The sequence below is a fragment of the Ptychodera flava genome, chromosome 9 (genome assembly GCF_041260155.1).
Source record: "Ptychodera flava strain L36383 chromosome 9, AS_Pfla_20210202, whole genome shotgun sequence".
NCBI classification, from domain to species: domain Eukaryota; kingdom Metazoa; phylum Hemichordata; class Enteropneusta; family Ptychoderidae; genus Ptychodera; species Ptychodera flava.
In genome coordinates, this window is record NC_091936.1 from 8,764,539 (window position 1) to 8,778,896 (window position 14,358).

A 14,358-nucleotide genomic window follows, 5' to 3' on the forward strand; every position below is an offset into this window, starting at 1 on the left:
GCTTAGCCCTTCAAGCTGTTATACAAGTAAAAAAACGAGTTCGACATTAACAGGCGTTTTCTCCGTATGATGCAGTCCGCTTTGAGCACTAGTAGATGCCTTAGCACTGTGTGAAAAGATTTTTCTGACCACTGCAAATAATAAGGTTAATATTTAAGGTTTACGATATGAATGACTGTAGTTTGTTTAAAACAGATGTTTGATGATTGTCTCTCATGAAACAGGTCGCCTTAGATTCTAACAATTATACCTTTATATTTTTGCAGGGATCGTAAGTGGGTGAAGAGAGGAATTTCCATGATTCCCCTTCAAGCAGGGACTGCAATTGTAAGCAACGCTTATCATGAGGTGAGAATTTTTCACGCAAACGTTGCAATTATCTACGACTTAATGTCCCTTTTCACAGTACAGCAGAGCAATGCAGTTAATTTACATATAGATGCGTTAAATATAAACAGTGGGGCGATTTGAAGCAGTCTCGCAAGGCTGTTACTGATTGGTCGATTCAATTGTAAACCTACTCTTGAAACAGATGTACACCTGGTGCATGAATTTTGTATCCTATAAGAATAAATCTTCCGAGGTGCTGCACATCGCCCCTAAACAGTTGATGAAAGTGGTTATCGTCTCATTCGCAATTTTATATGCCCCTTTTGACAGGGAGGAGCAGTCGTTCAAGTATATAGCGATGGAACAGTCTTGTTACTTTCCGGAGGAGTTGAGTTTGGACAGGGACTCCATACAAAGTTGATACAGATCGCAAGTTATGAACTTGGGATACCGTCAAAGTACATATCTATATCGGATCCTAGTACACAACTTGTACCTAATTCAGGAGCAGCGGCCGCAAGTCATGGCACAGATACAAATGGCATGGCTGTGAAGGTAATTTTAAAGTTACTTTTATCGCTTCTTACCGTAAGTAAGATACTTTATCACATATCTCGAGATAGTTTTATTATAACATTTTGTCGTCTGAATCCGGCCATCTGTTCGGCTAAATACGGGGTTTATTTGCTAAACTAGACGACCTGGGCCAGGAATTGTAATCAATCAGCAAACGTAAAATTTGATCGGCCGCAGAATAGTTTCCTTCTGCGTAATTTATCTCATGTACTTTTGAAAATTCCCAAAGTTCTACACGCCAATATCTTGAAATAACATATAAAGACGTGCTAAAACTTCGGATTTCTGAAAGTTACACGCATCGCTAATTGTAGAACATTTACGAGAAATGATCCCCAAGCTTAAACCGGTAATACTATCCCCGAAATATGCTAATTTACCGGGGAGGTCTTATAATATCCGCGACAAAATACCCTCGTTTGCAGTTTATAAGCTTCATTAATACTCTTTTCTTATGATAGCACTGGATTAATTCAGCAACATATCCTTAGATTCTTGAAATTTGTTTCACGAATAAATTATTTTCCAGCAAAGGTAATTTAGAAACGACCATTTCAGTAAATAGAACACCAAAAATCATCAGTTAGCATGCTAAACACGGAAAGGCTTCCATGAATTCCCACAACCTGAAATACTTTTTATGTCATGCTGTGTAGTCCACCTGATATCCAAAATTATCGATTATATTTCCATGCCTTGTCCGTCGCATTTTGATTGGTCGAGCTGAACCACGTGACTGACCACACATACACTGTGACGGTTTGTATACATGCCCGTGAGTCTGAATAATAATAATAATAAAAACTCAACGTATCGCATATGCAGACCTCCCTTTCCAAAAAGTCACCGATCTTTACAGGGAGTTCAACAGCACTTCAATGGTATTAGTCATCTATACTACTAAATGAGAGTTGCCATTTTTGCGTACCAATTTTTCTCGGAATTGGAGCGATGTTTGACCAATCTGTTGCTATAGCCATGCTCTCTCTATAGTTTTGTCTGACATTTGCAAATTTCATCATCTTTAGGGCCGTTGATGGACCGCTACAGAGAAAAGATTTCCGAATCGCTGGTCGCCAGCGCTGCTGCTCTCTCTCTTGGTTCATTTAAATATGGCGCACAAAATTATTATTCACGTTTGCGCATTCCTGTTATGTTGCTCTCACGCGGTCATCGCTCAGCAGACCATGTACAGTCACCGATAACGATTTCGATATTAAAATGCGAAAAACTTTAGGTGAGCCTACGACTTTGTCTTTGCTTCATGTTCATTTAATTTTTCGCCTTGGTGAACATGTTGGACCATAGTTCTGCATTTTAGCTCGCTCTGGCTTTGTAACACTGAAATCCAGCTTTCAACTCTCATTTCGTAGTATAGATTCGGTGACGTTTATTTTCCGTCTTGCAAGTGTACCTAAATCAAATGCGGTACCATGCATTGGCCATTGTCAACCAGTTCTTTTTCTGTTTGCAACTCTCAGGACACAGTATTGAAGTATTTGTCGTCTTTTACTTTTACACGTGCGAATTTTGACACCTAATTTTAACACCTCTTATGTAATTGCACTTATTCATTGTGAAGAGGAATATGCCTTCGAAATTGTGCACGTTCTGTCACATTGGCGTTCCACACTCGAAGCGATGTCTTACAGCATGTGCATCCAATTACAACCTCATGTTAGTTTTACCATTTGATCTCTCCAAATAAATAAAAAGTGATTTATCCAACATTGAAAGGAATTTATGCTCAAACTGCCCGTGTGTAACACGGGTTTCTTTCTAGTGTCTGCTAAAATGTGTGTGAATAGTTCTCAGGGAATACAGACGAGGATTAAATCTTCCTGGTAGATTTTTCCTGCGTTTCAAAATCCCAGTTTTTGTTGGAATCTAGAGTTTTAGAAAAAAGAGAGAAAGAAATAAGTGTAAAAGACATTTATGTACAACTTTCAAATCAGCTATTAAAATTTTGCCCTTATGATATATTTTGTGTCTAAAATTTCTGAACCCCATTATATAAACCATTCATATATTATACCTTTTTAGGTAAAAAATATCACCAATGATTTGACTCTATAGCATATGATATTATATCATCAGACAGGTGTAATTTTTGAGATAAACTTTAAAGGCTGATGAGGTGCTTTTACAATCAATGGAATTTAGAACAGGGAAAATCAGATTTATAAGTTTTTCTGCATGACTTATTCTCAATCGAGATTACAATAATATTAATGTTTATTCCCCCCCCCAAAAAAAAAAACAAGTAGAGATCACGTGTAAGTTTACACAATAATTGAATAACATGAAAGGGGAAAGGAGTGTGGAAAAATAGTTGTCTGGCAACTAATCGAGTCCGCCTCCACACTCATCTACATTTTTTTCAAGAAATCTGGGCAAGCTGTTCCTCAGTGATGTGAAAACATCTCAGAAAAAGTATCATATGAAATCAGTAAGATGTTACAATTATACATTGCTTGAGACAATGATTGGGGGTTTTCTCTATATTCACGTTTAAAACGATTTCTATTTGGTATGTTCCGTATGACATCAGGTATGCTGTTCTATGTTTTTGTGCTGTATATTTTACTGTAAACTGACCTGCTCTATGTTTAGTTTTGGGTATTTCTAGATCGTTTCGTTCCGTTTGTCTTGTTCTATACGTGTGACAAATTGGAGTGAAAAAGTCCTGAAAAGTACATGGAAGTCTGGCGTGAAGAGTATCATGAACAAAGACTGCAAGCTGTAATTTATGCTGTTTGTAAATCTCGAGTATTTCTAGTTTTTTAAAAAGTGGTGCTGTGTGTTCTGGCAATTTACTAAAGGTTATGGTGCGAATCATCTTTTTGTGAAGTACATAAATTTCATTTAGATACGTTGGATAGGTGGAACCCCACACCTCAAGACAATAAGTCAGATGGGGGAGAACAAACGCGTTATACAACAAAACTAAATCGATTGTGGCATAATGTGACGTAATTTGTAACAAAACACCAGTTAATTTGCTAATTTTCACACATACCCCATCAATGTGTTGTTTCCAAGAGAGGTTACTGTCGATAATTACTCCAACAAAAGAAGCACATTCCACTTTTCGAATGTCATTGTTCTTGAATTGAAGTGAACCAAGACACTCCATTTTTTTCTACAACTTTTCATGATCATAAAATTTTTTTTGTGGAGTTAATAGTCAATTTGTTGGCGTCACACCAGTTACGCACATGTCTAAATTCATCATTGATAGTATGCAAGTTACCACAATTGCAAAAGGTATGAAATAAATTAGAGTCATCATTATAAAGTCGAAGATTCAACGCGTCCGATGACATAGGGATATCGTTTATGTAGATAAGGAATAAAGTAAGGCCTAACATTGATCATTGGGGAACTCCACAAGTAATCGTTGTGTGTGAAAATTTATACCGTGCACGCCAAAGAATTGACTTCTTGACGATAAGTAACTTTGAATCCAACGAAGAGGTACGACCCTGATACCATAAAATTCTAGTTTTGCAAGTAAAACATCATGATTGATTGTGTCGATTGCTTTGGAGAAATCAATGAATATACCTAGTGTAGGGTTACCATTGTCAATTTCGTAGAGCAGATATTGAGAAAGACTGATTAGTGATAACTTTTTGCTTTACTGTTTGTGGACATTGTCGACGTATATCAGGAACTTCTGCACCAAATTTCATGAAACGTCTTACTGATGCCAATCTCACAGCACTATGATAGTACTATGAGTGTCATGTCAATTACTGCTAATTTGCATATTTAATGAAGTTTTTTAATTAGTGATATAACTCAGAAAGTACTACAGAAAATGTGATGAAATCAGCTATTGATCTGACAGACATCTGATTATACTGTGAATAACTCCACAGTACAAAATCAATAAACAGCCCATTTGCATATTTAATGAAGTTTTGTAATTATTGATATGAGTCAGAAACCGCTACCCGAGAGTTGATGAAATCAGCTACAGTATTTTGATCTGACAGACATCTGATTTTCATGTGAAGCATTGAGCAGTACAGAATAAATAAACAGCTCATTTGAATATTAATGAAGCTTTGTAATTGGTGATGTAAGACAGTAACGGCTGAACCAGACTTGATAAAATCTGCTACAGATATTGATCTTACAGTTATCTGATTGTACTGTGAAGCATTGAGCAGTACAAAGTGAAAAAAACAGCTAATTTGTATATTTAATGAAGTTTTGTAATTAGTGATATAAGTCAGAAACTGCTGCACCAGAGTTGACGAAACCGGCTACAGATATTGATCTGACATACATCTGATTGTACTGTGAAGCATTGAGCATTGTAAGATTAACAAACTGCTAATTTGCATATTTAATGAGGTTTTGTAATTAGTGATTTAAGTCAGAAAGCGCTGCACTAGACTTGATGACACCAGCAACAGTATTGATTAGGCAGTCATGTGATTGTGCTGTGAAACACTGAGCTATGTAAATTTAATTAAGTGCTCATTTGCATATTTAATGAAGTTTTGTAATAAAATTACACACTAAATTTGATGATACCTGATACAGATATCGATCTGATAGATATCTAAATGTCTCGTGAATCATTGGGCTATGTCAAGTAAATAAACAGCTCATTTGCACATTTAATGAAGTTTTATAATTAGTCATATAACTGCGAAACGACTTCACCAAATGTCATGAAACCTGCTACAGATATTGATCTGATAGATACCTGACTGTTCTGTGAAGCATTGAGCAGTGTCAATTTAATTATTGAAATTAAAGATGCCGTAATGAATATTTAGTTAAATTCTTATGTATGTTTTTCTTCATCTTTCAAAACACGTGAGCATATTCACTTCATAAGCTCTGATCTGGTTTTACACGACAAATAACCCTAAAAAATTGAAAATAGGAGGTTCTTCATGTTATAATACTTAAAGTTGGTTGAGTAATTCAAATAAGTTAATCTGAAATTAGGAGCAACATAACAAATTCAAGGGCACAATCATAAGAAAAAAATATTTTATCCATTAGCTGTAACTAGAAAGTTAGCTATATTTTAGTATTTTTGTTCTGTGTTTCAACTACAGTTTCTGGTATGATGATGGAATACTAAGAATGCCAAGAATATAGCTTGCCAATGCAACCTTTATGAGTACAACCATTAATTGTTATTGTCGAAAATTGTAGTCAAGTCCGGACTAGAATTCCTTTGTCAACAATTACAATGGCCATATGTACGTACAGGATGTGCTTACAAGCTGAATACTGGACAGTCAGCATGACATAGGAATTGGGATGAGAAACTAGTAGATTAAGAGGACCATAATACTGAAAATATAGTAAACAATTCAGCTGATGTCCTTTTAACACAGGAAAATCTATTGATATGCAAACGCATATAATAAAGGAAAAAGCAAATATGAGGGAAAAAACAGAAAAAAAACGATAAAATAATAAACAAAGTAGTTTGCGTTGATCTTACTCCGTTGATTAAGGGTAACAAGTTAATATGCACTGCGGCAAGTCGATTTGCGCTGTGATGGTTAAGTCCATTAGTACCCGGCGAATGCAAGATGGACATTTTCTCGCTCAAAATTATTGTTATACCGAAGTATCTCATGGCAATGTGGCCATTCCCAAAGAATAACTGCACTTCGTGTGTTTGCGATTCCAATTAAGGGTATTTTAAATGAAAACAGGACCGATTCGTAATTTTTCTGACCCACTATGCTCGTCAAACAACCAGACGAAAAATATGGTACCTTGATAATTGCAACTATACTTCATTGCTGATTTTCAAGGGTCTCTCCACCTTCTCGGAGCTATAATCTTTGTAAACATTTGCAAGGCTAATTACCAGTGCACGTGAACCATGGTATTCATTTTAATGTTATTAAGATGCAGATAGACTCTTTTCTAAAATGTCTCTAAACACGGAGGTCCCCTATAAAATGTGGAATACGGTAAGATTATGCACATGTGAAAAAATCACACTAATTGTAAGGCGAACTCGACATGCTCCCAGATTTCGACGGCGTTAATTTTCACCCAATCTGATATATGACATCCGTGAATGTATAGCGACTGCGTTTATGTCGAAATACGTTGATAAATACTGCTATTTAATTCAGAGAAAGAATATTTGTACAAAGCGCTTCCATTTCACCTGGTATCCGGTGTTTGCTTACAACCAGCGTTACGATGGCGTTGCCTATTGTGCGTCCACGGCGCCGGGCCTTTCCGCCTAAAGCCATAGTAACTCCGCGGCTACTGGCTCTATTTTCATGATTTTTATCAACTCAGGATTCCTAGTATTCTACTTCCCTAGAGCACAAAGCTGTACTCAGTATTAAGAATCCTAACATACATGTGTAACCTGTGTCCGAAGAACAACCATTGTTATTGTGAAATAAATCAAATTTCCACAATAACGTTGCTGATTGTATACACATAATGGCTCTGTAAAAAGTTAGTTATTCTCAATTTCACCATGCTTTAGGAACAGTTAGAGAAACTGCTGTGCTTCAAGGAACGAAAATCCTGAAAATAGCCCAAAGTTAGAGATACTGAGGCTTACATATTACAAAGCTAATGTTTGGTAACTTTTTTATTTACAATAGCTAGCATGTGCGAAAATCAGACGCAGACTACAGCCATTTGTCGATGCAAAGCCTGAAGGAACGTGGAATGATTGGGTAAGTTTATTGTTTAGTATTAGGAAAAATTGTCCAAGTGGCTTGTGAACTCATTACATCCTTTACAGGATCTTATTATAATGCACATCTCGTTGATATAATTTCTTGAACTTCAGATTTGTAAGTTACTTCACAGTGTATAAGTAACACAGCGGCCATTTATGTTAAGTTTCCTACGAGTTTAATGAATTTGTGTCATGTCATCATGAAGAGATTGATTCGTAGGAAGACAGTTTGTCGAGATATACCCTGATCAAAATACAAATGGCCACCATTTGATTTGCCGACTGCCCTGATTTACTACTGACAGCAGACGGTCGTCGACCTGCGTCCAGAGTATCTGCAACAACCAATTTCTGGTATTGTTATTGGGAATACCCACTTGCCGTTTGTTTTGATATTTTTGTCTGCTCTTATATACTTAATCACATTTACCCTCTCATAATTATAGTAATTTTTAACACAAGTTGTATTGAGTTCTGGCAAGATATAGTCAATGGCCACAAGATCGTATTTTTTTATTCATGAATAAATGTAACTACATACTTGCATCAGTTACTTTCGTCTAAATGTCCAAGCCATTACATATTTTGATTCAACATGTTTAAGGCCCATGAGCTGCATCTCAGCGAAATTTGTCCAACCTCACGATACCTCCCAATTTTCTCAGATATACCGAAATAACCGAAAATCACATCACTTATTACAGGTAATGCAGGCTTATTTAGATGCTGTCAATCTTTCAGCTACAGCAAATTATAGGTAAGTTGTAAATTGAAGCTGGATTTGTGCAGGCACGTAGACATATATACAATGTATACTTTTTATGGCATGTCTTGATTTCTGTATCGATACTTACTATTCTATCTAAACTTTCAGATTTAAAGAAATTAACATTCCTATATTTTCTTTACATGAATTCGTCAATTAAATTCAATCCAAGTTCAAAGTAATGTTACAGATGGCACCGCTTTATTAGGGCTTTCAGCAAGTGTTTAAACTCTTAAGTTTGAATTCTACGGACGGCATGGGTCACGCCTTCTTCCTATCTCCGTTGCAAAAGGTTCGATCAATTTTGCGTATGAAGACCTGAAATGTCACAGGTTTTGTTGAAACAACATTCATTGGTTCATTAATATGAAAACTCGTCGAACTATTGCTCTTATAGTGCTTCGCGTGGATTTTTTTCCGAAGCTTTCTTTTACGATGTTAACTTTTCTATTCAAGTTGAATGAACATAGTTTATGCTAGCTGCCTGCCTTTTATATCCGCGGTCCGGCTTTAAATTAGTAACAAACTTATCATCTTGGTACATCTCTGTACTCTGGAAATAGTTGAATAGGTGGTATCTACTTATGAACTGTTTACCTGTAGTTATTAAACAATGTTAATACCTATTCAACAATGTAATAATGACACAAGTTGTGTATTCCCAGTATACAGACTTTGTATTTACAATTTAAGTTTTTCTGTAGCATTTCCCGTAGGTCAAGAAAAAAGTTTCCCTATATTTGTACCGGAAAACGATTTCACACTGCGGAATTTACCAAACTTTTCTGTTAGTTTGAGGTTTACCCAGGGTTGGTTGGGTCTCTGGTAGTAGGAGTTTTAGGATAACATGATGTATGTATGTGTGATATGTATAAATGTTACTTGTTTAGGTGCATATCTCATTTTACGTGATCTGAAAGTGCTGGAGACTCGAAATTTCTTGTATTGGATTCGAAATCGGTCTACTCCGTAATAAAACGTCGTACGCTGACTTCTGCAGTGTTCTATGGGCAGAAAATGCTGAAGAATCACGTGATAGCAGTACAAACAAAAACACGTGGATCAGCGCGTACATAGTGCTGCGTGTATTTCTATAGCCTGTTTTTGCACGTGGTGTTGCTTGTAACATGGTGCTCGTCGTGCATTCGAATTCCGGGTTTCACCTATTGAATACGTTTATGTTGGTATATTAGCCAAAATGGCAGCCATCCTATTCCTCACTAATTATTAGCATACCTAATTCTACGCTACCTACTACAGAACTGTTGATTAAAACGGCGATTTTCATATCGTACCAGGACACATTCTATTCACTTTGAATCTCCTGTTTACTGGTACAGCAACTTCACTGGACTTTGCAAATGAACCAATCACATAGCTTGAGAAAAATGCCACAGCCAGCGATGACATACAGTCATAGACACTCGTGGCTACGATCGGTCGTTTGTGTGATTCATGGGGTAGTAATGTGGCAGTTCAAACCTTTACTTAAAGCTCTTCGAGTATAACCATGGCTACGATTGTGCAATAACCATTTAGTCAGTTTTTAGAAGCTATTTGATTCGTTATTTGAACAGTCCAGTGACGTCATCACCGCACCAGCGATCGATAGAGTCAAGTTTTAGTTTTTTTTTTAATTTTTTTTAGCTTTAGGATCGGACTTTCGCTGTTTCAGGGAAAAAAAACTTTTAGGAAAAAAAGCTGAAAAACTGGTAATATCAATGTAACTGTGTACCGCTAGGGCATATCACAAGAGATAAATAATTAGCGCGTTGGCCATAATGACACTCCTTTCATGTTACAGCATGGGACCCACCGACATCAATTCGTTTTATGAAAAGAAAGCTAAGGTGAGGTATTTTGTGTATGGTGCAGCGTGTTCAGAAGTGGAGATTGATATTTTGACCGGAGAACACAGACTTTTGCGGACTGACATTGTTATGGACTGTGGGAGAAGTATAAATCCAGCCATTGATATTGGCCAGGTATATTTGCAGAAACAAATAAGGCACCATCCGCCACTCTTCCCGCAATCGTAAAAGAAAATTTTAGAAATTGAATATTAATAATAGTCATAAATATGAAAAATAAATACTACTTTGAAATATTGCAATCGTCTAAAGTTAGCTGACAGGAACAAAAGAGACTGACGCCAGTGCTCGGTCCGACTGTCCAAAACGCGCAATCTAAGAACTGCTCTGCTCATTGTTCTGTGTGTATCACGTACTATAAAGATATTACAAGAGCTTTACTGTTAATATTTCAATAACATACTGATTTCTTTTTACAATTGTAAAAGAGTGGCGAATGATGCCTCATTCTCCTGTGAATTTTGTTTTATGCTAAGAATCACGATACAGCTACCGAATCAACACCTTGACAAAGCGTCATGCTATTTCTATCATTTCAAAGACCAACACTTCAAAAGCATATTACTGGAACATAACTCTGCACTTTGGTTACTTTTACACACACAGTACACATAGTATATGCAAGTATGGGATCATTCTGTTTCAGTATTCTTGACAACTAGCCTGTTTCATTTGGTTTGGAGAAGTGGTTTTTGTAATATGATGGATCAATTTCTAAAGAACGGCTATAACATTTTTGGTATGATTTTCCGTCTCGGTTTTGTTCATTGGCCAGAAATCGAAACCATCCCCTTATGCACTTTTATATTCCATAGCCTGGGACCTAAGCTATCATGATTTGCTTGTTTGCATTGAACTGGTGGTAAGTCTTAGTGCTAGAGTGGTCTATGACAGCAAATCAATGAGACAATGGAATTTCAGAAAATGTCATATATTGAAAATAAATAACACAAAACATGATAGTCCGTGGGCTGGAGGGGTCAATCGTGCACCCCCCCCCCCTAATAAACCTACTACATGGGTATTTTTTGTTCTTAATAATCTGCTGGACAAGAAAAAAGATGTTAACATTGGATATTTTGGGATGCACTATCTCTCTCGGTCGTTTTTGATTCGCACGCACAACTAAAATGACGAAAAATGGTTAAGGGTAGAAGAGGGTACAATATCATCTCCTAGGTTAAGTAAACTTGCGTAAAATAACATCAAACTTACTTTTTTAAAAAGCTCAGACAATGCTCTTTTGTGCATGACAAAAAATGAGTTAATTGACTTAATTCGGACAAAAAAGGTAGAAAATACTTGGGAAAGAAGATATTTCTTGGTATTTGGGATGGTAGATTGTCCATATCCAAAATACTTTACTGTGCTTCAGTGTTAAAATGCCGAAAGATATTTTGCAAAAATACAACGGAGTTTGTTTTATGGTTTTTAAAGAAGGAAAAAGGGGATAGTGAGTAGGGCTAATGTTTTAAATAAATTAGAAAAGGGGGATTGCGAATGATTGACATAAATCCGTGGTAAAGTCTCTTAAATTTAGATGGTTATCAAAAATTACATAAGGTGAAGATGAAATATGGAAAACTTTACTTGAGCTATCATGTAAATTTGGCGGCAGTTAACTTGAATATATACCATTGACAAATCTGGGATGAGTACCATGAAAAAAGGATTACCTACATTTTATGAAGACATTCTGGAGAATTGGTACGAAATACAAAAAAGAAAGTCCACGAAAAATAGTGGTAAATACAATCGAGGATCAAATTATTTTGGGAAAAAATTTATTATTAATTTATTAAATACAGCAAGGTTCTATCTTTCAAGGAATGGATGAAGGCCGATATAAATCTTGAAGCTGACATTTTTAACAAGGTAATTTTATTTCGCCAATGATTTGTCGGAGATATGAAAGTACTAAAGGAACTGGACTTAAAAGCCCTCGTGAGAGATAATTGAAAACGTACAGAAGAAATTGTGCATCATTGCTCAGTTACAAAAAACAAACTATACACATCTAATAGATAGATAACATCTAAACATTCATGAGGCTCTTTTTTACAATTTTTTTCATGAATTTTGTTTGATATCAAAAGGTGCTCCTGTTGTTTGACTACTTGAAACATGCTGATATACTGGCGTACTGTACACAATCTCTTCTCTGCTAATAGATAGACAACATCTAAACATTCAGTGAGAAATAAACGGTCTGTACCCGATAATCATTGTTGGATGTACTCTTATAATTGAATGAGACTAGATAGCCAATGTTACATAATATTTAGACCACACAGGGCTTGTAATGAGATCTCAGAGTATGGATTCCTTTCACGTAGATAGGATAATGACCGTCATGTACACTACTATAGCAGTGTTTATTTGTCAAAGGAAACAGACTTTGGCATTGAGTAGTTCATTTCATCTGGATGTCACACACCACTTTTCATACAGCAAGAGGGTCACTTCAGACAGTTTTTAGGTTCTGTACCGACATTATTCTGCACATTGAGTGATTTTATGCCAGTATTCCCTGTATTCTTGATATCACCAAAAGGTAAATAACAGAGACTTTGTCCCTTTAACGCCTGTTTACTTAATCTAAGCAAGGATATATTACCCCGTACCCCTACCCATTTTTCGCCATTAACACAGTGCACGCAAACCAAAATCGAGGCAAGATAAATAGTTCATCCCAAAATACCAATGACAACCCTTTTTTTCTTGTGTAATATGTAGGAATAAATACTTTGAATCCACAAATATGTCCAAATTGCTTCATAAAAAGTAAATCATTATTGTTACTTGGCATTTTGGGAAAATTTTTAAAATTTTCAAAAATTAAAATTAAATAATCCCACTCTATATTCGCATTTGTCTTTTGATATAGTTGGTAATCCTCGTAAAGCGCATTATCCGAGCTTTCTAAAGATGTAAAGGTTGATGTTATTCGACGCTTATTTACCTAATCTAGGCAGGGATATATTACCCCTTACCCCTACCGATTTTTCGCCATTTACAGCGGTGCATGCAAACCAAATACGACCAAAGAGAAACAGTTCATCCAAAACTATCCAATGTTAACACTTATTTTCTTACTGAATATGTAGGAATTAATATTTTAAACCAATAGAGATCTCAAAATGTAGCAAAAATATTGTTCATTTAGAAAAAATCACTAGTGTTACTTGTCATTTGAGGCTATAAATTTCAAAATTGCCAAACAATTCATTTTAAAGTTTTCCTGTTCTATATACGCAAATTTATTTTAATTAAGCTTGTAATCCTCGCAAAGAGCATTGTCAGAGCTGTCTAAAAAGTAAATTTGATGTTATTTGACGCTGTTTTACTCTATATAGGAGATGATAAAATACCCCCCTACCCCTACCAATTTTCGCTTTTTACAGCAGTGCATGCAAATCAAAAACGACCCAAGAGAGAAAGTAAGTCCCAAAATATCCAATGCTAAGTTATTTTCTTGTTTAATATCTACGAATGTATAATAGGAACCCATAAACAAATGAAAATATTGTTTTATGAAAACTTAATCAAAACTGTAAGGTTGCATTTTGGGTAAAAAATTTAAAATTGCCAAAAAATTTCAAAGTCTTCCTGTTCTATATACGCAAATTTATTTTAATTAAGCTTGTAATCCTCGCAAAGGGCATTGTCAGAGCTGTCTAAAAACAGTCTGCGCTAGAACGGGTTATTTCCGGTACCATTTATGACGGGTAATTTTAGAGAAAAATGGCCTCTCATATCAGTATCATTGTAATGTAAACAAACGCCGTCGATATTGCCACATCCAAGTTTTCATTTTCTCGTAAACTAGGCGATTAAAATACCTTAATTTGGAACATTCGCAACTTTCCTGACTTGTACTTTTTGGTCTAAAGAAAAAAATTGCAAATCTTTTTGAAAAATGCGTAACTTCGATATCTATATAAACATGAAATAAGCCCAACTGCGTCAATGGTGGCACAACCATCAAGAGAAACGGGACGGACTATTACGTACAAATATTGGTAAAAATGAGGAAAAAGGCTAATTTTCAGTAAATATGCCTGTCGTGGAGCAGTCATAGGCCAGAAAATACCGCGATATTTCTGACTGGCATATAT

General features: G+C 35.8%; 1 protein-coding gene and 1 long non-coding RNA gene across 2 annotated transcripts in view; one reads left to right on the forward strand and one right to left on the reverse strand.

Moving 5' to 3' along the window:
• Positions 1-14,358, reverse strand: part of LOC139139954 (uncharacterized) — a 241,835-nt gene that overhangs the window by 125,656 nt on the left and 101,821 nt on the right. The window lies entirely within an intron of this gene.
• Positions 1-14,358, forward strand: part of LOC139139917 (xanthine dehydrogenase/oxidase-like) — a 49,313-nt gene that overhangs the window by 27,589 nt on the left and 7,366 nt on the right. Inside the window, exons 8-12 of the mRNA XM_070708881.1 lie at positions 267-348; positions 661-885; positions 7,524-7,598; positions 8,308-8,360; positions 10,174-10,354. Coding sequence (XP_070564982.1) covers positions 267-348; positions 661-885; positions 7,524-7,598; positions 8,308-8,360; positions 10,174-10,354 — 616 coding nt within the window. The remainder of the gene's footprint in view (positions 1-266; positions 349-660; positions 886-7,523; positions 7,599-8,307; positions 8,361-10,173; positions 10,355-14,358) is intronic.